At 55.8% G+C, this 23,579-nt stretch overlaps 2 protein-coding genes and 1 long non-coding RNA gene across 3 annotated transcripts in view; 2 read left to right on the top strand and 1 right to left on the bottom strand.

The window, feature by feature from the left end:
- Nucleotides 1–2,669: 2,669 nt before the first annotated feature.
- R3HDML (R3H domain containing like) lies at nucleotides 2,670–6,984 on the top strand. Its single transcript, XM_064674472.1, has 5 exons — nucleotides 2,670–3,019; nucleotides 4,329–4,447; nucleotides 4,974–5,106; nucleotides 6,169–6,284; nucleotides 6,390–6,984. The coding sequence occupies exons 1-5, from the start codon at nucleotides 2,759–2,761 to the stop codon at nucleotides 6,520–6,522; spliced, it is 762 nt and encodes a 253-aa protein (XP_064530542.1). The 5' UTR covers nucleotides 2,670–2,758; the 3' UTR covers nucleotides 6,523–6,984.
- Nucleotides 6,985–8,461: 1,477 nt separating this feature from the next.
- HNF4A (hepatocyte nuclear factor 4 alpha) overlaps nucleotides 8,462–23,579 on the top strand; it is a 34,630-nt gene continuing 19,512 nt past the window's right edge. Inside the window, exon 1 of the mRNA XM_064673668.1 lies at nucleotides 8,462–8,670. Coding sequence (XP_064529738.1) covers nucleotides 8,622–8,670 — 49 coding nt within the window. The 5' untranslated portion in view covers nucleotides 8,462–8,621. The remainder of the gene's footprint in view (nucleotides 8,671–23,579) is intronic.
- Nucleotides 17,645–21,650, bottom strand: LOC135423446 (uncharacterized). The gene is made up of 2 exons (XR_010434818.1): nucleotides 21,274–21,650; nucleotides 17,645–18,117 (listed from the first exon to the last, which is right to left on the bottom strand). It is a non-coding gene; the product is annotated as an uncharacterized LOC135423446 (long non-coding RNA).

The raw sequence follows: 23,579 nt of genomic DNA, 5'->3' as shown, positions 1-23,579 counted from the left end.
GCAAACTGGAGATGGCACTCTGCCCAGCACCTGCAGAGGTGTCTGGTCCTTTGGGGTGGCCTGGTGCTGGAAGGTGAAGCTGAGCTGATTAGACCCCTATAACAGGCAGCCTGGATAGTTGGAGGGCTCTGAGAGCCACCTTGACACCCTGACATGCCCAGTGCCAGCATCCACAGCACAGCACAACCCCCCACAGCGTGTCCAGCCCAGCTGGGTCACAGGGTGCTGCTGCTCTCTGTGCTGAGGGATCCCCTCCTGCAGTGCTGCAGTGGGGCCAGAGATGCCTCAGCTGGGCTTTGTCTCCTTCCTGGCACAACTATCATCCCATCAGCTGGGTGGGGAGTGGATGGAAATATCCCCCCAGCACATGTCTCAATGTGGGCCCCAGGGCCTGCAGCATCTTGAGTTGCTTTATGTGAGAGAGGATGCCAGGAAAAATATACAGAGGGGGCTCTTTCAGCAGAGGCTCCCAGCAGGGTGAGGCTGTATTGATATAGCACATCAGCTCAGCACCTGGGTGTTATTCCCACTCCATGCTCAGATTTGCTCCTCCCTGACCTCCTAATCAGCTTCTGTTGCACAGCAAGTCTCTGGGGTGGCTGAGTGCAGCTGGATGGACTCTGGGATGGGCTGTCAGTCACCGCATAGGCAGGAGTTGTGTGTCTGGGATCCTCAATTCTTGTCCCAGTCAAACCTGTGAGGATGACAAGCAGTGATGGGCTGCTGCTGTGGGACTTTCTCCTCCCCACACTGTCCCAGCAGTGTCACCCTCCTTGTCACTCTGCTTGAGCACCAGCTTTTCTCTGGGCATGCTCTGGTCTCATCTCCATGCTTCCCTCTCCATGCCTCCCACCAGCTCAGGGGAGGGACTTCAGCCTTGGTGCTCCTCTTCATTCAACTGAAGAGCCAAATCCTGGCTCTAAACTGGCCTGTGCCCTGGTGAAACCAGGCCTAGTGAAGTGCAGGGTGAGCACCTTGCTGACCTGAGGCACTGTGGTCCACGGGAATGATGGCAGCAAGCCTTGCTGCAGCTCACACGTGGCTGCCCACGCTGGCTCTGAGCACACTGGGAGGAAGATGTGATGGGCATTGCAAGCAGCCCCTGCAGCCAAACAGGCATCTTTGTGACCTGCAATAACTCAGTTGGCCCCTGGCATTGTGACTGTGTGGGATGTTGTAGGGAAACACACTTGATGCCGGAGGATAGTCCGTGGCTTTCAGACTGCTGTCCCCCCCTCCCTGGGGACAGACACAGTGCAGGGAGCACAGCCCACCGAGGCTCTTTTCCCCTGAGATGCCCCTGGCTGGGCACTGCCAGCACAGGTCAGTGGTGGGGCCATGGGCAGGGCCCCCGTGGGCTATGACATGCCCTAGTCCTTGGGGAACAAGCAGGTGGCAGCTCCCAAGCCAGCAAGTGGCTTCATCTCTAACAGAGAGAGCTGCTGGCCCAGGGACACACCTGGCCACCAGGTCCCCTCCCAGCCGTCCCCAGAAAGAGACATCTCTGCCATCTGCTCAGCCCGCACCAAAGCGGGGTGACCCCGGGGCTCCCGGTGAGTGCCGGCCCCGCCGCTGCCCTGCCGGGGCAAAACCCCGCCTGCATCCCTCGCGGGCCTGGAGCCGCTTCCCTACCCACGGCTGCCAGCAAGACCCCAGCCTGGGGGGATGAACAGGGCAGACATGACCCTGGAAATCTCTCCCTTATAAGTGCATTGAACAACGCCCCAGCCAAGAGCGAGGAGCAGCCCCCGTGCCCGCTGGAGCGGCGGGCCAGGCTCTGCCCGCTCCCCCCGGCCCCGTGCGGGGCTCCGTGTGCGCCGAGCCATCCACCAGCCTATAAATCTCCTGGCACGGCTCCTTCCAAACTTCAGGACATTCCCCGGGGGAAGAGTTAAGATGCAGCCTGTGCGTCAGCGGCCGCAGCGGGCTGCCCGCCGGGGCTGAGCCGAACCTCCCGCATCTGCCCCGGCAGGTTGTTCGTGCGGGTCAATCCCAGCGCTCCGCTGCTCCTGGCTCAGTCCTCACGGTACGTAGTCGGGGGAACGTCCTCCCCGCTGCTCCGGGAAAGGCTGGCAGGGATGCTCGGAGGTGCATCGGCTGACGGATAAGGGCATATTCCAGCGTTTTCCTTCCTTTTTTTTTTTTCTTTCTCTTTTTTCCTAATTTTTCTGCTTTTGCCGTGGTTATTTTTCTTTTCCTGAGATAAAAGAGCCGTTAGGATTTCTCGACGACGGTTTTAAATCTTGCCGTGCGTTTCTTTATCTGTGTGAGATTTCTGTTTGTGCCGGGGATTTATTCAACACACCAAATTCCTGGGAAGTTACAGGGCAGGCGGCTGCAGCGAATCTCTCAGCATGCTCCTAATTAGCCCCTGCCCCGCAGGTACGTGCCATAAGTGAAAAAAATGGGGGAGATTTTTTACTGATTTTACTTTTTTTTTTTTTAAAAAGAAACAACAAGAAAACCAATCCCCTAGACATATCCCTGACAGTCACGGGGAAACTGCTGTGATAAATAAGGTTATTAAAGAGATTAATTTAAAACATTTATTTTGAAAAGTCAAAAAAAAAAAAAAAAAGAAAAGAAAATTAATTTCCGTCTTATTTTGGGAAGTGGGGCTTGCAATCCTGAGCAGTGCCTGTGTTGTTTTCTCTCCTAGATCCACCTGCCTGCAGCAGGGACTGGCGATCCCCCTTGTCCTTGCTGAACTCCGGGCGGGAGCAGAAAGGTGCCGACAGGTCCCAGCAGGCGGGCTGGCATGGCTGTGCTGCACTGGCACCTGTACCTCAGCGCCCTGGGCTGCTGGGTGACACAGCTCTCCAGCTCCTTCCTGCTGCCCAATGCCACCGAGCTGCTGTCCCCGCCCGGGGGCACGGCCGCGGGGCTGCTGTGGGGCGCGGGGGTCCCCCGGAGCCGTCGGAAGCGATACCTCTCTCCCCACGACATGAGCGTGATTTTGGATTACCACAACCAAGTGCGGGCTCAGGTGTCCCCCCCTGCTGCCAACATGGAGTTCATGGTGAGTCAGGCTCCAGATGGGCAGTTTGGGGTCCAAGGCTGTGGTGGGGTCGAGGGGCTCGCTTTTGGGAGCCCAAATTAGTAGGGATGGAGCATCCACCCCATGGGGATGTCGGGATGTTTCATGTCCCCAGGGCAGGGCAGACACATCCAGCCTCTGCGCAGGAGGAGTGGAGCTCCAGAGGGAGATGCTTCCACATGAGGGTAGATGTAGGACCTGTGGTCCTGTATCTGGGACACCTGGGAGCTTGCTGGCTGTGGGATGGCAGGATCCCTCTAGCTGAGCTGCAGAGGTAGCACTAGAGGAAGGGAGGTGGCTACAAGCATGAGAAGCTCAGGGTCCAACCCAAAGACCAGGTGGGAGCCTCTCCCCTAACTGCAGCTGGGAGGGATGACCACATTCCAAGCTCCAGGGTCCTTTGGGAGTGTGCCCAGTGATGCCAACCCCTGGGAGAAGAAAGTGCAGCAGTGGGTCAGAGAGGGCCTGGGCACCCTCACAGGGTCAGGCCCCTCCAGACAAGGGTCACCCTGAGCAGAGCTTTACCCAAGTTGTCTCCACCCTGGTTGAAGCTCCTAACCCAGCCCACAAGGGAGGAGAAATGGGGAGCCACCAAGAGGAGGGGTTTCCAGCCTGCACAGGGTGGGACTCTCGAGGCAGGAGGTGCCATGTGCAGCTCTGCTCCCAGGGAAGGGACTGGAGCTCCGATGGAGCACCTGGGTGGTCCCTGGATGCTGGTTTGGGAGAAGCATGCAGCAGCCTGGTTTGTTTGGTACCAGGTCGGACATGCCCAGGAGCATCCTGTGCTTCTTCTTGCTTGGCCTCAATTCCTGCCTTCCAAAATAACTCACAGAGGCATCTCCCCAAAGCAGTTCAGGATGGGTGAGGAAGCTTTAAATAATGCATGAAGGAAGCAGCTGTGCTCACCGGTCAGTCTGTGGCCAGGGCGGCACTGAGGGGTGGGGGCAGCTGTGAGGACTGCAGCGTTTCACCCCTGGGTGCAGCTCCACCTTCTTCAGGAGCCCATTCCTGGAGGGAATCACTCACACAGGGCTTGCATTGCTTCAGGGCATCCCTGCTCTGCCTGGGCAGTGGGCAGTGCCCAGGAGCCGTGGTGGCAGCGGGGGAGGTCCATCACTGGGCATGCTGCTGTGCTTCCCCTGGGCACTTCCCAGCCTGGATGCACATGTCATATTTTTTGGACACTCATGGGTGCTCAGAAAGCCCCCTGAGCACAATGGAGCAGGTTTCTCCTCTTCCCTCCTCTGGGAAGCCAAGATTCCTGGCTGCCCTTTTCCTTTCCCCTGGCCAGGTGTGGGATGAGCGGCTGGCCAGGGCAGCAGAGGCGTGGGCTGCGCGTTGCCTGTGGGACCACGGGCCCCCTGAGCTGATGAAATATGTGGGGCAGAACCTCTCCATCCAGTCGGGCAGGTGAGTGCCCTGGGGGCAGAGTGAGCTCCTGGGAACCCCCCAGACCCCACAGCAGAGGAGGAGTAGCAGCAGCCCTGTGGTCAAGAAGCAGAGAGGCTCTGAGCTGGGCTTGCACAGGACTGGGATGCAGCTGAGAGGCACACCAAGCCCCTCTGGGGTGGAGAAGGGTCCAGCTCTTGCAGAAGGGTAAATATAGGAAAGCAGAGGTGCCCTCTGCTCATTTGAGAAGTGGGGCATTACTCCTGTCTCTGCCACGCACAGGGACCAGGGAGATGTGGGTCCTAAATCTCCACCACATGGCTGAGAGCTCAGGTGTCTCCATGAAGGCCCAGGTCTTCTGGCCTTGGGCACAAGCGGGCTTGGCACAAGGCTGTCATTGCCCCCTTCTCCCCCAGGAATGCTTGGTCCTGACAGGCCCTGGCTCCAAACTGTTTCTCTCTCCTCAATGTGGAGCCTTCCCTTCCTCTCCTTCACCCACGGCCTCTGGTGTGGGGGAGGTCCAGCTCACGTGGAGCGCCTTTCGCAGGTACCGCTCGGTCACGGACATGGTGAAATCCTGGCACCAGGAGCAGCAGCACTACTCCTTCCCCCACCCCCGGGAGTGCAGCCCCCGCTGCCCCAGCAAGTGCAGCGGCTCCGTCTGCAGCCACTACACGCAGGTGAGCCCTGCAGCCCCCACAGCCCCCGGGACCCCAGAGGGGGGCCCTGTGCAGCTCACAGCCCCTCTCCCAGCAGCAGCTGGGATCCAGGATCAAATCCTGGCAGCTGCCAGCTTCAGATCCTGGCAGTGTGTCTGCTGGTGGCAATGCCTTTCTGTCCCGGAGCCTTGCAGGATTCAGGCTGTTGCAGAGAGGTCCCAGGGGCTCACAACCCACTGAAGAGCAGCTGGGACCTTCTGGCCTGTTGACAAGGAGGTTTCCATTACTTTTTTTAAGGCTTTTTTTTCTCTGCTTTGGCTTTTTTTCCCTTACTACACCACTGGCAACTCGAAGGTGGTGAGTGAAGAGGAAAAAAAAGCCCCTTTGTACTTTGCCAAGCGTGAGCCCTCTCCTCTGTGATGGAGCACAATTACAGCACCCAGCTGTGTTCACCTCCCCGAGAATGCAGCCCATTCATCCCCTGGCACATCCCCCAGCAGCCTGGCCAGCACAAAGTGAAAAACTCCCCTGCTCCTGTGCCCGGTAGCAAAGCTGAACCAAACCCTGATTACCTCCTCTGCACAGCTCCAGCCTTTACCTGAGCACATGCATCCCCGTGTGGCTCCTCTATGGGGGTGCTCAGGGATTCTCGGAGTTGCAAAAGGGCAATATACACTTTTTAAGGAAGAAAGCCAGACTGGGGAGGCTTTAGGAGGAGCTTCTGTCTCTGCTCGACCTCCCTGTGTGCAGGGTAAGCTGCTGGCCATGATTCAGGGTGAGGTCTGGGAGCTAATTTGGGTAAATTGGAGAAGTGACCCAGACGCTGCTGCTCACTCCTGTGAGCTTGGCAAGGCAGCCCCTTGTAGGGCAGTGCAGGCTGCAGGCAGGAGAGGGAGAGCAAAAAGTCACCCTCTGGTGACAAAGCACTGCCCGTGATGGGACAGCACCCAGCCAAGGAGACTCAGGCAGGTGGGCTGTGATGCCCTGGTGGGACAGAGCCCTGTTCTGGGGTCTCGAGGTGATGGTCTGCGGGATGTCTGGGTGGATGGACACCTACAGTGCCTGTTCTCTGTCCTGGAACAGATGGTGTGGGCAACCTCCAGCCGCCTGGGCTGTGCCCTGGGCACCTGTGCCAACGTGCAGGTGTGGGGCAGCACGTGGCGTCACGCCATCCTCCTCGTCTGCAACTACGCCATCAAGTAAGTGCCTGGAGGGAACCCCCCTCCCCGTGCCATCCTCCCTCCTCTCGCCGGTGACAAGGCGAGGTGCTGGTGCTCAGAGGTGATGCCCTCCTCTCTTTTTAGGGGCAACTGGCTGGGAGAAGCACCGTACAAGGTGGGGCAGCCATGCTCAGCCTGCCCCCCCACCTACGGCCGGGGCTGCTCCAACAACATGTGCTTCTCCGGAGTCAAATCCAACCAAGTCAGCTGGTTCTAGGGCTGCAGCCCCAGGAGGAACCCCCGGGAATGGGGTCAACCAGAATTATTTATAACACTGACCCCCAGCAGCCCGGCTGTCCAACCTGCTTCATCCCCAGTGCCGCGTAGGAAACTGCTTTTCTAACCCACCTCTCCAGCAGTGCTCACGTCACCTGGCTGCTTCCCACTTTGGGGGAACTAGGGACAGTTCAGGTTCCTATTTTCTGAAATAGGGAAGGTTTGGGGGTGCATGGAGGGAGTGGGGCTGGCTGGCGTGGTCCCTGCTCTGCAGACTTGGGAGGCTTTCCCCACTGCCCCCCTCGGTGCTAAGGCAGAGTCTGGTGTAAGCAAATACCAAGATGTTCCCTCATGGTGAGCAGCTGGAGAAGTGGGGAACCCTGAGCGTGCCCCTGCTCCACAGCAGCCCTTCCAGTTATGGGGACCCAGCTCTGAGCCCCCAATAAAGCAGCCTGGAGACCCCCATGCTCGTGTCGGTCCTCCCTCACTCACAGGCAGAGCCTCGGGGTTACACCAAGCCAGTGTCTTTGCTCTGGTTTGGGGGGTAAACTGCAAAGTGGTGCAGAAGCCTTGGGTGGGGCCACGGGCTCTGGGCACAGGAGATGCCTGGGTGCTTTGCTCCATCGTGTGGGAGAAGCTAGCACTGCTGGGACACCAGGTGATGGTGATGCTGAAGGGTCACGAACTCCCTGTCCCACCCAGGCCATCCCATGTGATCCTGCTGCCCTACCTCACCCCATTATCCACATTCCCTCCCTCTCTGGAACCTCTCAGCAGTCAGAAAACTCAGAGGCCCCCAGATTTCCAGACCTTGGATCTGAGCATCCAGCTGTGTATTCCTATGCCACAGCCCTCTGCATCCTGGCAGCACTCTTCCCACTGCACACTCCCTTGGGATTTGCTTTTCCATTCAGAGGAGCAGATGTCCTAAGTTTATCCCCTCAGGGCTGCAGGATTTCAGTAGTTGAGGTGCTGGGGGGTCCTGGGATTGATGGGGATCCCTTTGTACCTCCTTCAGCCTGGCCCTGTCCTGAGATGTGCAGGGGATGTGGAAGGCTCTGCACTGCTGGACAATCACTTTTTCTGCTCCAGCTCTGAATTCCCCATATATTTGGTGTCCTCTCAGCAACCCTTCTTGTATGTGGTCCTGCTTGCCTCAGGGCAGCCCCCAGGAGCCTGGACTGCTCCTGTCACAGAGCCACCGGTGGCACAGGGGCTGCCACAGCCCCACGGGGAGTTTGGGGACCCCACTCACATATCTGCCACCATGAGGTCTGGGGTGCTGCGGTCCCGAAGGGAGCACAGATGTCTGTGAGTGGCTGGGGCACCCTGAGAGTCCCTCCAGTTTGGGGAGCAGAGGGAGACAGGGAGGAGCTGCAAACTCCCTGTGCCTGGCCCAGCACTCAGGGTACCACCCTGCATCCCACCACAGCATCCCTGCAGCTCCCCATCCCCAAACAACCCCCCCAGTTCAGCACCAGGCAGACAAGTCCCAACTCATGGCCGAGGCATTTTGCCCCTTGTGCCTCAGCCAGGCTCCACTCTGCCCCTGCCAGCCCCCACACTTGCCCCACAGCCCCTGGCCCCCCGTGCCATGTTTGCCCTTTGCCACAGGTGGGCTCAGACATGGTTTTCCCACCGTGGGTGGGTGATGGCACAGAACTCGGCAGTGCCTGGGGCGCTGCAGAGTTGGATCCAGACGCTCCATCTCCGTGGCCAGGGGTGAACCCCAGCCCAGCCACTGCCCCGGCCTTGACACTGTCTGCAAACGGGAGCCCCAAAAGAGTCCAGTAAAAGCCATGTTTGAGTTTCTAGCTTGGCAGCAGTTACTATAGCTACAGCAACGGCACCTTGCAGATTGGTTTCCATAAGAGCTTGGTTACTATTTAACATCTCCACCCACATTAGCCCTGATTAAGCGAATCAATAAGATAACAGGAGAGGCAGGTTTCCTCGCCCTGCCTCTCCGCTGCTCCCTCCTGCCTTCACCCAGTTCCTTAGTGAGAGACATTTTTATTTATTTATTTAGATTTCTTTTTTTGTTCCTCTACTTCCTCTGGTTTTTCCACCCCAAGTCCCCATAGCAGTAGCCGGCGAGACATGGTCAATGTAAGCACCCAGCTAAGCGCTAAGATGGAGGCTCCATATGGTGAGTACGGCGTTCCCATCGCCCGCGCTGCCGTCCCGGCGTCGCTCGCGGGGACCGGGGCTGCCAGCGGGCAGCAGCCCCCAGCCCCACGTCCCAGCCCCGCCACGCTGCCTGGCCCCCACTGGCTCAGGCGCCTGCAAAGGCTGGAGATGGAGGCAGGAAAAGGGTTCTGATTGATTTTTTATGCGATGTGAATACATCTGTATACGCGATTTCTCTCTCTCCCGCTCTACTTGGCCCGAAGAAGAAGGCACGTGCCCAAGCCGGCAGAGGGGCTGCTGGAGGGTTGGCAGCACAAGTGGCAGCAGCTTAGAGGAGGTGATGTGCTGCCTCAGGACATGCAGCCAGCCCTGGTGCTCGGGCTGCGGGCGGCCCGTGGCACAGCCGGGCTGTGTGAGCGGGCACAGCGGGCACAGCCAGTGCTGAGCTCTGCCGAGGGCCGGGGCTGAGCCGTCGGTACAGCTGGGCAGGCTTCCCAGCAGGGAGTGCAGCACCTGGATGAACAGCAGCCTCCAGCCTCTGTGGTGCAGAGCATCAGGTGGCACGCTGCTGCCCAGGCTCCTGGCCACAGGGAATGCTCTCTAGGCCTGTGCCTGTGCTCCCTGCATGGCTCAGCGGGCACCATCCTGGAGCAGCCCTGCACCACTTTGCTTCTTGGCTGTGCTGGGTGCCAACTGCCAACAAATGCACATGGGCACCAGGGCACAGGTGCCCCTGCCCAGGCTGACATCAGCTCGCTGTTATCCTCAGGACAGGTCAACTGTGCCTGTGCTGCTGCACAGCAAAGGGCTGGGGTGGTTTGGTCCCATGTGATCTGGGAACACCAGTTCCCTGGACGTGGCCAGGGTGTGGAGTGAGGCCACAGCGGTTGAGGTGTCACAGCTATGAGGCTCTCCATCACTCTCCATGGCTCTCCATCACTCTCCATGGCTCTCCATCACTCTCCATGGCTCTCCATCACTCTCCATGGCTCTCCATCACTTCCTGTGGCTCTCCATCAGATCCTCATGGCTCTCCATCACTCTCAATGGCTCTCCATCATACTACCTTGCCTTTCCTCTATTTTTCATGTCCTGCTTCTCTTTTCCTTTACGAACATGTGCAGCCCCTCCAGCCCACCTTCCAGCCAGGTGCCAGGAGGGCTTGTGGGACTCCCAGGCCACCTCCTCACACTTTGCTCATGGCCTCGCTTTGGGTGGTGGTTTCTCTTGCTCCAGACCTGCAGCCTCCCGTGGGTGCCACCTCCAGACCTAACCCACCCCTGTGGTGGCATCCACGCTGCCCTGTGCATCCTGGCCCCAGTCCCCAACACTTCAGTACTCTGCAGATCACTTTATTTCAGATCACATCTCCCCATGGTGAGCCATGGGCTCATCAGCATTTTGGTGGATCCATGGCCTGTGGCAATAGAAACATGTAGGAACTGCACAGGGTCTGTAGTAGTGTCACTGTGCTGGGCTGGACCAGGCAGCTGTGGTCAAGCAGTTATGAAATGCTGAGTTTTAGCCTGTTTTTATCAGGTTGCTCATTTGTGCATCCCAGGCCCATAGGAGCCAGGGCCCTGGAGGACCTCCGTTCACCCCAGCCTCTGAGCTGCAGGATACAGAAGTGGGACTGGGCCTGACACAAAGCTGGACTCAGAAAAATGCCCAGTTTTTGGTCTGTTCAGTGCAGGTTGTGGCTTTGTGTCCAGCTGGTGCTTCTTGGACAACATGCAAGGAGCCATGTAATTCAGGATGCTTGTGAACAGGTGGAACAAGGGCTTGATGCCTCTGAGATGTGCTGAGTGTCAGATCCTGGAGCGAGGGCTGGCCCAGGAGCAGTGAGTGCTGAGCATCCTCCGTGCTGAAGCCCCTGCTGCTGGTGGGAGATGGCTCCTGGCCCACCCAGCTCGCTGGGACTGACTTGAACCTCCTTTGCAAGAGAAGGGGAGGCTCAAGGGCTGTTCCCATCAGCCTGGGAGACATGGTCGTGCAGGATGGCTGGATCTGGCTGCCCCCACATCCAGGGTGCCCGTGTCCAGCTTTGCCCCAGGGTGCAAAGCCAGCCTCATTTCTGTAGCGAGCAGCCAGCTTTGCCTGACAGAAGCAATGCAAGGAGCTGGACAAGCCCTTTAATCACTTAAGATGAAGTTACTCTGCCCACTTGCATCTGGCTCTAATGGGAGCAGCCTCTTGCCAACCCTGGAACATCAGGGACCTAAAACACAGGCAAGCAAACATTTCCGATATTATTTTCCTCCTGATTTTTTTTTTAATTTTTTTTTTTTTCCAATCCTGGTTCTCTCCTAATTTTTCAGTCTGCGAGTCAGTGACTGAGCCACATGCTGAGCTTGGGCAAGTGCAGGCAGAGCCGGGTGCCGTTGGGTGGACGGGGAGGAATCGCTGCCCATCCCACCCGCGGCCGCTCTCCCATCTGCTCCCGGGGCTGAACAAAGGCTCCGGCCGCTGCCTGCGAGCCTGGGGCCGTGCGAGGGGGAGAGAAATAAAAAGTGTAACAAAGCGAGATGGGCCTCCCAGAGCAGAGCGAGAGGAAACTCAGAGTGTTGGCAGAAGGAGGGGAGCCCTCATAAATAAAACGGGTGAAAAAGTTATCCAAATAGAGGCGAGGAAGGGCTGGAGGGACTGGGGACCGGGCAGTGCTCCCCTGGCAGCCTGCAGCACTGCAGGGCTGGGATGGGGGTGGGCAGCAGGGTGGGCACAGCAGCCAGGATGCATCATGGCAAAGTGGTGGCCAAACCCTTCCCAGGGTCACTGGCAGTTTTATTCCTGTGCAGAGCAATGAGAGGGCTCACACAGTGGTGGTGGTGCTGAGTCCCAGCCCAGCCCATCAGTGCTGCTCTCCCAGCCCTGGAAGGACAGTCATTTCCAGCTGGCATGGCTGGTAGATGCACACCAGGGTTCACCTTCAGCACTGGATGAGCCTTCAGCCTTAGAAGGGTTGCACAGTTGTCTTCAGTTTCCTTTGATAGATGGAAACATTTTCTGATTTTTCCTTCTCCCCCTCCATCTCGAGGGCTCTGGGATTTCAGCCTCCATCTGAAGCCAGGGATATATTCAAAGGGGGAATCTGGGCACTGGCATTCAGCCTAAGGTCTAGCCCTCTCTTGGCACTGGTGGCATCAGTAAGAGCAGGGAGTGGGGCATCCTCCCACTGCAGTTACTGCAACCCTCCCATCCATCCCCTGCCCCAGACTGCCATCAGCATTCCCCCCAAACCATGCCTCGGGGGCACTCTTTTCCCTCCCATCAGACCTGTGCCTTGTGGAAGGGATCCAGGGGATGCCCTGCCAGGTGGTGACAAAGGTGGCCTGTCCCCAGCACCCTGCACTGGCCCCTGGCCAAGGGGGGAGTGTTGCCACAGCTCATGGAGAGCCACGGAGCTGGAGCACAGTCAGCATCCTCACTACCACGTGCTGAGGACAGGCTGGGAGCTGGAAAGGGCTCCACTGGGCAAACTGGTGCTAAATCCCCATGGGAATCTGCAAATGGTTGTGCAAGAAGGCAGGGGATGGAGAGAGGGCGAGGGCACCATCCTCTGCTGGGCAGCGAGGAGGGGATGAGCCCCTGGCTCCACCTTCATCCTCCTGATGACACTTGGGCACAATCTGGGCAATTGGTCTCAATCCCAGTGCAGGCAGCACTGGGAGCAGCTCTGGGGTGCCCAGGGCTGGTGGTTACAGCAGGGCCCAGCGCATGATCAGGGCTGGCCCTGATCAGTAAAGCAGCTTTGGAAAATAGCTGAAAAATGTGAGACGTCATTGCTGCTCAGGCGTTCTGGTCAGATGTGGGCAACAGTTTCAACTGAGGAACATAAAAGGAGGCAGAATTTCTGAATATTTTTACTTTGCATTGTGAAGCAATTATTTTTCACTGCCAAATGCATCTAGTTTTTTACAGCTTTGCACTAGATATGACCTGAACTGAGCTTTTCCTCCTTGATTGCTCATGTCAGCTGCTGCTTAATTCCTCTGTTTACACCTCGTGCTCTGTGTCCATGGCCCGGAGGCCATCAGGGACCAGTGGGTGTTAGGACACCTGAGACAGCCCCCTTCCTTGTCTCCATTCCTGCTGTCCTTGCTGGCTGTTGGGGGAGGCTGTAACACTGGTGTGGCAAGGTCAGCACTTTCCGGTGCCTGAGCAGGGTCTTGATGCAGGCAGGAAGAAGCACAGGTATTTACTGGGATGCAAAAGGGACAATCACTGCTTTAGTCCCTTGGCCTGATCCCGAGAATTATTTGCTGGTGCTTGGTGAAGGTTTCCCTGGGGAGGAGCTGGGGATGCTCCCCCCATTTCAGGGGCTGCAGGGATGCTGCTCAGTGTCACAGGGCAGCTGCACTTGCCCACAGGACTGTGACTTCTGCCTCAGCCCAGCTGTTCACTGGGCCAGGGGAGTGAGCCCAGAGGGCTGCTGTCAGTGGGAAATGAGCTCTGGCTCTGCAAAGTGAGCAGCAAGAGGTTCTGGAAGGCTTGAGGAGTGTCTGAGATATGTTCTGAGCTTGGCAGGGCAGGTGTAGGTCTGCGAGTCAGACATACTGTGTTAGTCATCTGCTGACATCTCTTGAATGGAATTAAAAATGTTTACTTAGCATTAGTGCAAAGGGATGGTGAGCAATGGTGGTCCCACAGACAGCAAGGGCTGGGTGAGTTTTGTTTTGCATATAGCAGTATTTACAGCAGGGCCAGCAAAGGGGCTCAAGGCAGCACACAGGGTAGAGCCAAGGGGTGTGTCGGGCAGGGGGATGCCTGCAAGTGTCTCTGCCAGCAGGCCTGGGGTCAGAACAGGGCAAAGACTGCAAAAAAACATCCACGACTGTTTGTGTTCAGGCTCCTTCTCTGTTTGCTTTCCTCAAATATTCAAGCAAACAAGGCTCCTGGCAGAAATGTATGTGGAAATGGCAAGTGTTGCAGAATTTTCATGGAAGGCAGGTTTCGAGGTAGTGGTTGTATTGTGAACCTGGGGCTGATGGCTCTGCTCTCCTGTGCTGGGCACTGGCACCACATTCCCAGCTTCAGCCTGAGCATGGACTGAAATTACCCAGCAAATCCCTTCAGGAAGTACATGCCTCAAAAAATAAAGGTAGGCTCAGGATGCTCCACTGAAGTTATGAGAGGAGCAGCTCCATGCAGAGCAAGGGGCTGTGGAAAGGCACCAGCAGTCAAAGGTTCCTGGCTCCAAAAAGCTGCAGGGTTTGCGAAGCCAGACCAGTCTTTCTATCCCAAAATGCTGCAGCCACCAGAGGGACTCCAGCTGCATCCACACAGTAACAGGAGCTCTGGTGCTGAGAGGCAGACAGGGACCATCACTATGGGCTCAAGCCCCCTGAGCCCCCAGCACCAAGGTGTCACTGAGGGCACAGCCAGTGCTGGCACCTCCTGGTGGGAAGAGGACTGGCAGTAGGGAATGGATGACACTACATGCCTCCTACTGTAGGTCACCAAGCATGGCCCATCTCCTCTGTGATGGTGCTCTGGGAGCCCTGACACCTTCTCCTTCTCTGGACATCCAAATGGGTTTTGACATCCCAATTTCATCGCAGCCCTACAGACCTCTGACTTTGCCCCGGACTTCCCAGGGCAGCACCTTCCCTCAGCTTTGCCCATCCATCTGCCAGGGTGGGTGGCTCAGCTCCTGCCACTGAGCACAGGGCACCCAAACCCACCAACCAGTGGTGGGGACCAGTGGGCACCTTTCACCTGCCTCTGCACCAGAAACCTGTCCCAGCCATGGGTGTGTGTGAGATTTTATAGGCGATAACACCTGGGAAAGTGGGAAACGCAAGGAGAGCCGTACACTCAACTTCCTGGCATGGCCCAGCACTCTGGTTGGGAGAGCCAATGTCAACAGATAGACCTGAAGGAAGGAGTAAAACCAAATACCTGGGCACTTCTCAGAACGAGAGCTGTAAAACCTGCACAAACCTGAACAAGTGCCACAACATTGGTTTATGTGGTCAGAATCAATAGTCAAGCCCACTCAGTGTGTTTGCTGACACATAAACGACAGCCACCGTGCCATGTTTATGGCCCAATGCCCTTCATGGAGGCTCCAGAGCCCGGCTCCTCTGCCCTGCTCAGCCACTTCTCTCCCCCTCTGCTCCCAGAGGAGGCTCATCATTTTGCTGCACGGCCCCCAAGATAAGAGGCTGACACCCCATGGCTGACACTCCATGGTAAGAGACTGCTGCAGCTCCTCTCCAGTGTTCCAAGCTGCCCTGGCTTCCAGCTGGCTGGACAAGTCCTGCATCCTACCCCATTGCCAGGGTGGTACTGTCCACCCCACCACTCCAGTGAAAAGCAGCAGCTCAGCATGGGAAGAGGATTGTCTGGTGCTACTGTCACCCAAGGAAATCTGGCACTGGGCTGTGAGGCTGGGCAAGGTGTCAGGTTAGTGGACAGGGCAGCACCAGGGAGCTCAGCAGAAGGCATAAAACAACACACACCCACATTCATCCCGTGGAAAAGGGCCCTGCCTGTGCTGCAGTTTCCCATCCAGCCGCCTGGCCTCTCGCCTGCAGCCACCACGGCTTGTGAGCAGGAGCAGGCCCTGCCCCAGGGATGGGCAGGCTCAGCCAGGTGGAGGTGCCCGGGCAGGGAAGAGTGTGCAAGGCACTGATGGATTCCCAAGGGAACCAGCCTGGTGTCGGCAGGGCAAAGGCGGCATCAACAAATGAAGGGTGGAATAAGGAAGCAGGAGGGGCAACAGGACAAACACCCAGATCCACAGCCCTGGCTGCTCTCCTGCCTAAAGTCTGCTGCCATTGAGGACTAAATGGTGGTGGGATGGAGGGGGTGGAAGCAGAGCCAGGTAATGCCTGTGGCTCATCCATGGGTGTGTGCCTGGGGACTGCCATCGGCTGGGAGAAGTCTGTGTTGACTTGGGTGTGTTTCCCTGTTATAGGCATTAAAAGCTGTGTGGAAACAGAGGGGTGAAGGGAGGTGTCATGGGGTTACACACAGTTCAGTCCCAGCCCTGCCCTTGATGCTGCTCCCTGCTCCACGTGGGAATGTTGGGCATCAGTCCCCACTGCAGCAGCTTCACCTCCAGAAAAAAGCCCAGAGAGGGCAGCACTGGGGTGGCAGAGAGAGGTTTCTTGTAGTCTGGCAGTTGGAAAATCCCTTTTCTCCCAGTGGGCTTGTCTTGGATGGGCTGTGGGACAAGGCACAGCCGAAATCTCAGGTTGCCTGGGATAGGGAGCACCGGGTAGGCAACTCCCTCCTGCCATGCTGCTTCATCCCTATGCCTCCTATCCCACACATCATGATGGTGGCTAGAAGGGGAGACCAAGGTTGTTGCTCAAGGATGTGGTGTTCTGGGTATTTATATAAAAACATTTTAAAGAGAAAACAGTCAGCCCCTCCCTGGAGAAGGAGTCAGACCCACTCCCGCTGTCAGACACACCCAGGCACATTTTCTGAATCAACCTCCAGAGCTGCATGTGTGGCCAGGCACCCCCTGCCCAGGAGAAACCCAGTGGCAGGCCAGAGAGCAGGGTGAGGGCACCTCTGAAAGGTGGCCCAGAGAGCAGCAGGTGCTGCTGCGGGTGCGGCTGCAGGGCACAGACCCAGGACCACCTTATAATTTTCCTCTGGGTAGCGGCCAGAACCCTTTAAAACCTGCAGCTCTGCAGCACAAACTCCTGCTCCCCATCAAATCTCATTGTGACCAGCATTAAGGGATTAGCCAGTCCCTGCTGCTGCGCTGCAGCCAGCTCCTGGGCATGGCTCGTGCCCCGCTGCCCACGGGGGGCTCACCCACGGCTGGACAGCCCCGTCCAGGGGCAAGATTCCCTTAGCTCTGCCCACGGAGCTGAGCACCTCTGGAAGATGAATGGCAGCAGATACGACCTGCTCCAGGAAACTCCAGGTACCCCCCGCGCTCCCCTCGGCGCTCGCAGCACGGAGAGAAGGGGCTGCGTAGCCAGGCTGTGTGAGTGAGGGGCACCAGCAACCCCCAGGGCCTCCCGTGGGGATTTGAGCTGCCAAAATGTGCTTATTCCCACTGGTATTGCTGGTCCACACCCGATGGGACCCCGCACATTTTGCTTTGTGCGGGGTGAACGTGCCAGGTTTGTGGGTGCTGATGGCTGATGTCCCCAGGCTGGTTCTGGGGCTCCAGAGAGAGGCACCCCAATGTGGGTGGCATGTTGGTGGGGGCTGTGACTCCTGGGGGAAGAGGTGGTGGAGTTAGGCTGGCATCCCATGGACACTCCAGTGACTACCTGTGCTGTTTGCAAAATGATTTAGTCATTCTCAGCCCAGCTCCCAGTGTCTGGCATTACTGCCCTGTGCTGCAGTCTCAGCAGGCCTGGGGATGGATCCTGCCACTTGCAGCACAGCCTCTGCTCCTGAGCCACATCTGCAGCAGGACTTACCCAGTCCTCATAATGAAAGCTTAAAAGCAACTAAGAGAAAAACACTTCCAACTCTAACATTACCAGTTGCACGGAGTTCTTACCGGAGTACATTTTGGTTCCCCCTCCATGGCCCCCTCCAGAACTTGTCCCCCTCCAGCCAGCTCTGTGCTCAGCCCCAGCACTCACAGGGACCTTGGTGAGGAGGTGAGGAAATGAGGAGGTTGAGTGGGTTCAGGGTGCTGCCGGAGGGGCCGCAGGCACTTGGACATGTTTTATTCATCCCAAGCCCTGCACCCTTGTTGCCTCATCCCCAAAACACCCTGACATACCCCCTCCACCCTGGGGCACAGCAAAAACCCTGGGGCTCCTCTGGCTTGATCAGTTCCCCCCAAGCAGGGCCTGTGCTGGCAGTGGGGTTGGTGCCTCCTGTCCAGCCTGCACTCGTCACCACCCCAGGGGATGAGCTCCCCACGCCAGGGCTGAGTGGGGAGCCACGTGCTGGGGGCTGCTCCCAGCAGTACCTGAGCTCTTTATCAGCTGGCAATTCATTTAGGAAAGTTCATGGCTTCGGTGTCCCGTGATACGTTCGGTAGAAATGGTTCATTTCCTCAAATGATGTAGTTTATGGTCATAATATAGTTTAATATTTTTATGATACAAAAGGCCAATGGCACTGGGTCTTACAGGAATGCAAAAGGAAAAATAATAGTGTTATCCAGTCTTGGAGACACAGGTCAAATACTCAAAGGCTAATTAGCAGTTTCCCATGTTTGGTTGCAGTTGGCACTGCAGTGTCCGTGCCATGGGTTCCTGGGACTGTGGAGACCTGTGATCCCCTTCCCTTGCTGTTCCCCAAGTAGGAGACTCCCATGTTCCCAGACCTTGCTTTCTGCTGTGTTTTTGTGTCACTGGCAGTGGACAGGATGGTTGCCTTGTACAGGAGGGTGTGTGGTGGCCACGGGCTGCAGGGCTGCACAGCTGCTGTGGACACAGAGCCCCTGGGTCCTGTTTGGCTCCTACTCACCCCTTGCTGTGCTCTGGCAACTGGGACACTGGGGACAACACAGGCTGTTCAGACACTCTGCACACTCCTGCAGAGAAAAAGCATTTTGCACTAACTTGTTTCCTTCTGTCTCCAGAAACTGGAATCTCTCAAATTTTAACTTAGAACGCCTTTGTGTTTTCTTTTTTCCCATGCCCAGCCTACCTCTCCCCATTCAGCCCTGCCAGTGCTCCCACCCACAGCAGCTTTTGGCCTTCCTTTTGCTGCCTCCCATCAGGGGCCTGCTTGGCCCTGTCCTGAGATGTTCCCCCAAAGTTCAGCTCCCCAGCTGAACTCCCCAGCTGGGAATGACTTTGCCAACCAGCCCAGGGCAGGAGGAGGGCAGCTCGAGCAGCCCATAGCTTGGGGTTCAGGAAGACACTTTCTGCCCTTGAGGTGCCCTTGCTTGATCCTCCCCTGGGGCCATTGGCTCAGACTGTCCCCCTGCTACCCCTGTCCTGCTGCAGCTCGGCCTCCACCCTCCTCCAGCCCCCCCAGCAGCTTTGCAGATTTTTGCCTTGATTTTGAGTGAGGGCTGATCCCGAGAGCCCCAGCAGCCCCTGGAGGTCACTTCCAGGCGTGGCTTGCTGATGCATCCACCTTTGCAAAAAGAAATTTAAAAAAAAAAAAAAAAAAAGTAAAATTTGATGTGTAACCACTGTTGATTTTGGCTGTTCTCCTCCCCCTATTGCTCCACAGCTGGAACGATTCAGGGGCTGTTTCACGTGTGTACAATGAACATACAATGTCAACGAAACGCAAGAGCCCTGCAAACAGCTGGCAGGGCTGAAGGCAGGGACTTGCTTGCCTGTCAGACTGTGAGCTCAGTAAGAATCCTCATCCTGGGAAGCTGCAAGATTACTTCAGGTCCAAAGGGATCACATCCACCTGCTAAACAAGTTCTCTCCAGGTCCAGAGTGGGCTGCTGAGTTCCCTGCCACACTAAACGAGTGAGCTGGCGAGGCATGGAGGGCAGTAGGTGCCTGTTGCTGGCAGCAAACCCTCCTCCAGAGCTGCTGCTTCCCTGTGGCTTCTGCTCCCCCATTTAAATGGGGCTTAAACCACAGGCAAGCAACTGCCAGTGCAGACAGTGAATCCAAAACAGCACATGGCAAAGTCAGAGATTTTCTGGATTTCCTCCCACATAGGCAGGAGAGCGTTTTGCAGGAAAGTGGCTGAGTCTTCACTGGGTTGGGATTTGGATGGAGTGCAATGCTCCTGCTGTAGGGGCCTAGGGGGGCAAGTGGGATCAGTGGTGGGAGCTGTAACTCGAGACAAATTGCAGCCTGTGATGTAAAGGAAGGAGATGAATCTAGCAGTTCCTCTTCCTCACTTGGTCTTGGGCTCATTGGGCAATTTTACATGAAAACAGAGCAGTCAGATTTCCACAGCCTCAGGTCCCAGAGGCCAGATGCTGTTTTCAGGGGCTGCAGTACAGGCAGGGTGATGTTGATACACACCAGTAAATGCCCTGGCATTTTTGAGCACAGCTACCCTTCTGGGAACAGCTCAGACTTACTGTCCTTGCATAATAACAGCTCCTAAGGGAAATAATAATTACTTCCTCAAGAGTTCAGAGCCTTTGTTAGGGCAAGATAATAAACCCCTTTCTGGTCCTGGGATGGAAGGCACACACGGTGTTATTGCTAGAGCAGTATATCCTGAAATGGTCTGACTGTCCCCAGGTTTGCAGTTCTTTCCCTACCACATTTGCAGAGCAGCTATTTATTTAACTCCAATAATTGTCTCCAGCCTCAACATCCATCCCAGCTTCGGCTGAAATGCACATGTTGCTTTTGGAGAGGAGTTCAGGCAGAGTCTTCTACCTCCTTTGAAGTGTCTCTTCCCATGCACATAAACTGCCTTGATTCTCCACACGGGGCTTTTCGTTGGTTTGGCCCCATTTTGATAACTTTGGCATTGGTGAGAAACAGCCTGAGGCTGCAGACTGCCTCTGTCACTCTGAGCTGTGCTGGGGAGCCTGGGCTGCCACCACAGGTCACAAGCTCATCAGTGACAGTGTGTCTGGAGTCTGCTCAGGGACTGCCTGTCCTGGGCATCACCCCAGCCCCAAACCACATCTGTCCCAACCTCAGTGGCAGGTGCTTCAGCCCTGGGGAAAGTAAATCACCAAGAGTGACTTGCTGTTTAACAGGACAGTAAAATTGCCCCTTCCCCCAGGCATGTGGTTCTGGTCTCCTCCTGCCTGTTGGTGCTGGAGCTTTTTGATCCTCCTCCCTGTCTGGAGCTGGTGGATCATTTTGGTTCACCTCCAGAAAGTGTTTTGCCAGGACATGGATGTGCTGTTTGCAGCTGGCAAGGGGAAAACAGACCCTAAGCAACTTCTGCTGAATCACCAGTTTTCCTGGAAGCTTCTCGCTGCTCCTGGGGGGATGGACACGGGAGCAGACCCCTGTCTGTGTGTCTGTCATATGATTGCCCAGAACAGAGGCAAAGATCTGCTCCTTGGACTGGGGGCTTGTGCAGCTGCACTGACCTGTAGGCCCCCAGCCCCTAACAAATTCCTTGGAGCTGCTTATTAACACCCTGTCAGCTCTGCTCCAGAGTCACATCGAGGTAGAAGGCAGAAGGGTTTGACAGTGTGGCCTGAATATCCCTGTTTACAAAAGTCTGACAAAACACAAGCCCTTGGCTTTATCTTTCCCATTTGGAAAGAGTCACAGAGCAAATATACTCATGGCATGGAGGGAGGGGGATTTATATTGACTTTAGAAAATGCTGTTCTTTAAAAACAGGAAAGAAAGCTCATCCTCAAGCTGTGCAGACTGGCTGTGAGACCCAAAAGTCCTGTGTAGAGGCTTAAAGCCTGCCTGCTAATCTGTAGCAATTCTATGTGAGCAACTCAAGCAGTAAACTGCTCTCTGTTAATTTTTTAATGCAGAACAAACAGGTCAGGAAATGATTAGCATGAGAATAAGTTGAGCTTAATTGGGAGAATCAGAAAAGATGAGAGGGAAGAGGCAAATTGGAGTTATCAGTTAACCATACAGAGTGGCTCTGCCTCCACAAGCTCATGTTCCCTCTTGCTTTTCACCCCCTCTGAAGCTGCTTTTTTTTCCCCCTTCCCTTATTTAAATCATGAGATAAAATTGCTGGTATAAGCACAATGGAAGTCCTTGTTTCACTTTCTCGGTTTCTATCTGTAGTGACTGGTCAAATGAATTGCAGGTGATAAAACTCCTACCTGGTTATTCCTGATGGTCCTTCCCAGAAAGGGAGCTGCTGACATTAAGTGCAAAATCCTCTTTGTGCAAGTACCAGTGCTGTGCTCCAGTGCAAAATTTCGGCACGATCCTGGCAGATCCAAGGACTGAGCAGAGGCATCTGTGGGCAAGGGGAAGAGCAGTCCTCGGGACTGCTTGGACTGGAGTTTGGTCAGTGGTCGGAGATCTATATTCTCAGATAGGCAGGACTTTGTCCACAAACTGGAATTTGAAATTTCAAAGGGGAAAAAAAAAAAGGCAGAAGGGACCTTTGCATGTGTGGAGATGACTCTGCTGGTGACGTTCCCCCAGGACTTTTGTTCTTTGTCTTGTAACTGGGCTTCCTGCTTCCCCACGGCTCGCTCGGTGACACAGTGATGGGCTGGGCAGTGGCCCTGACCTTGTTCAGGGTTTTGCTGCTCTAGAGAGGTTTCAGACCTGAGCCCATCTCTGCTTCACTTGCATGCCAAGAAAAAGCCATTCCAGCTCCACAGTGGCCTTGGAGCTGCGAGTGACATGAGACAGGATCTGCAGCAAGGACATCACCAGTGAAAGATGAGGTTGGTCCTGCTGGCTCTGGGCACTGGCATTTCTACCAGGCATTCCTTTAGTGTGGGGAGCTGTGAGAGAGAAAAGCAAAGAGTGTGAGGGTCCCAGGCTCCTGGCTGCATCCTGGTCACTGTCCACGCTCAGAAAGTCTGCAGGTGATCCCAGACTGGGGTCCTGGTGGCTAACACTGTCATGCAGGGCTGTGCTCTGCATCAGGCTGGAGAGGTGGGCCAGCAGGAATGGTGGGAGCATAACGTACACAGGGGCATTGAGAGGACGAGGCCAGGCTCCTCACAGGGTGTGTGGCAGGAGGAGATCAACAGGCATAAAAACTGGAGACAGGTTCAGCCAGTGGCTAAGGAGAAGCTTCCCATTAGGACAGTCAAGCATGAGCTGCCTAGAGAGGCTGTGCACTCTCCATCCTTGGAAGTGTTCAAGACCCCACTAGATAAAGCCCCAAGCAACCCATGCTGCTCTCACAGCTGCCCCTGCTTCCAGCAAGAGGCTGGAGTAGAGACTTTGAGGTCCCTTCCAACCTCAATTATCCTCTCATCCTACAAGACCCTGTTCAAGAAGTGCCTGAGGAGCCCTGAGAGAGGTGCCTGATCACCCACTTGACATGAAGAGCTCAGATGTAGCTGATGGCATCCTTACCAAAAATGCCCTTTTAAATACTCTATTCCTGATTCTCATTTACTGAGAAGCAGAGATCTTATTTGCAGGGAATCCCCTTTAGCATTGCATGAATTTACCAGTCAGGGATATATAGATAAGGCAGAATTAGTGTCATGATGTGCCAGTGTGGGAAAGGATTTACTGCTCAACAGATAAAAATTAAATACTCACTTGGCATAGAACACTTCATGCCCCAGAGCTGTCATGGTCTCCTTTGCAGCCATCTCCTGACACAGGAAACAGTGGGTAGAGGGACAGGAGGGAGGAAGGGGTCTGGGAGCAGAACTTCCCTGGAGCACCTGATCTGGGAACAGCCTTCACCAGCTAGTGGGATTTTGCCAGCTATGAGTTGTCTGTCTTGGACTAAAAATGACAAAACATCTTCTGTAACCAGAAGTGTTTGAAACAGCCCCACAACCAGCTGCTGACTTGAACATCTCCAACCTAAAACATCTGTGGGGCCATGGGGTCCTGTTGGTGAGTCCAAGCCATGACTACATTGGCAAGCTGTCCCAAAACCCACCACACAAGGATGTCAGGGGGAGACAAGGACTCCCCAGGCAGAAGATCCCAGGGGAGACATCATCTCCCCCAAGAGCCTGTGCCCAGGGAGCAGCCGACGCATCTCCATCAGAGCCCATCTCTAGGGCATGGTGTCCTTGGCTGGTCTGGCTGCAAGAAGAGGGATTTGGGAGGAGGCACTGGTGACCCACAGAGGATGGTGGCAGTGAGAAAACAACAGTGAACACAATTCCAGGCGGAAAACACCACGTCCCATTGACAGTCCCAGCCTTATGAGCCACCTAATGCTCTCCAAACTTCCCCGCTCCTTATCTGCCGCTCTCCCGCACACGCTGCCTCTCCAATTTCTATTCCTGGCCCTTTTAATCCTTCCTGCCTGGGGAGCAAACAGCCTTTGCAGCCTCCTTGCTCAGCAGGCTATTGAAGTAAAAGGTTTGTTTTGCTGAGCAGAGCAGAACGGGCCGTGTTTTTACAATATTTTACCAGACGCTGTGGCAAATCCTGCACATATTTGACCTGGTGTCTGTAGCATTTATCTAAT

The sequence above is a fragment of the Pseudopipra pipra genome, chromosome 17 (genome assembly GCF_036250125.1).
Source record: "Pseudopipra pipra isolate bDixPip1 chromosome 17, bDixPip1.hap1, whole genome shotgun sequence".
Taxonomy (NCBI): domain Eukaryota; kingdom Metazoa; phylum Chordata; class Aves; order Passeriformes; family Pipridae; genus Pseudopipra; species Pseudopipra pipra.
The sequence above is the reverse complement of the archived record's forward strand: the minus strand, read 5'-3'. Positions and strand labels throughout refer to the sequence as shown.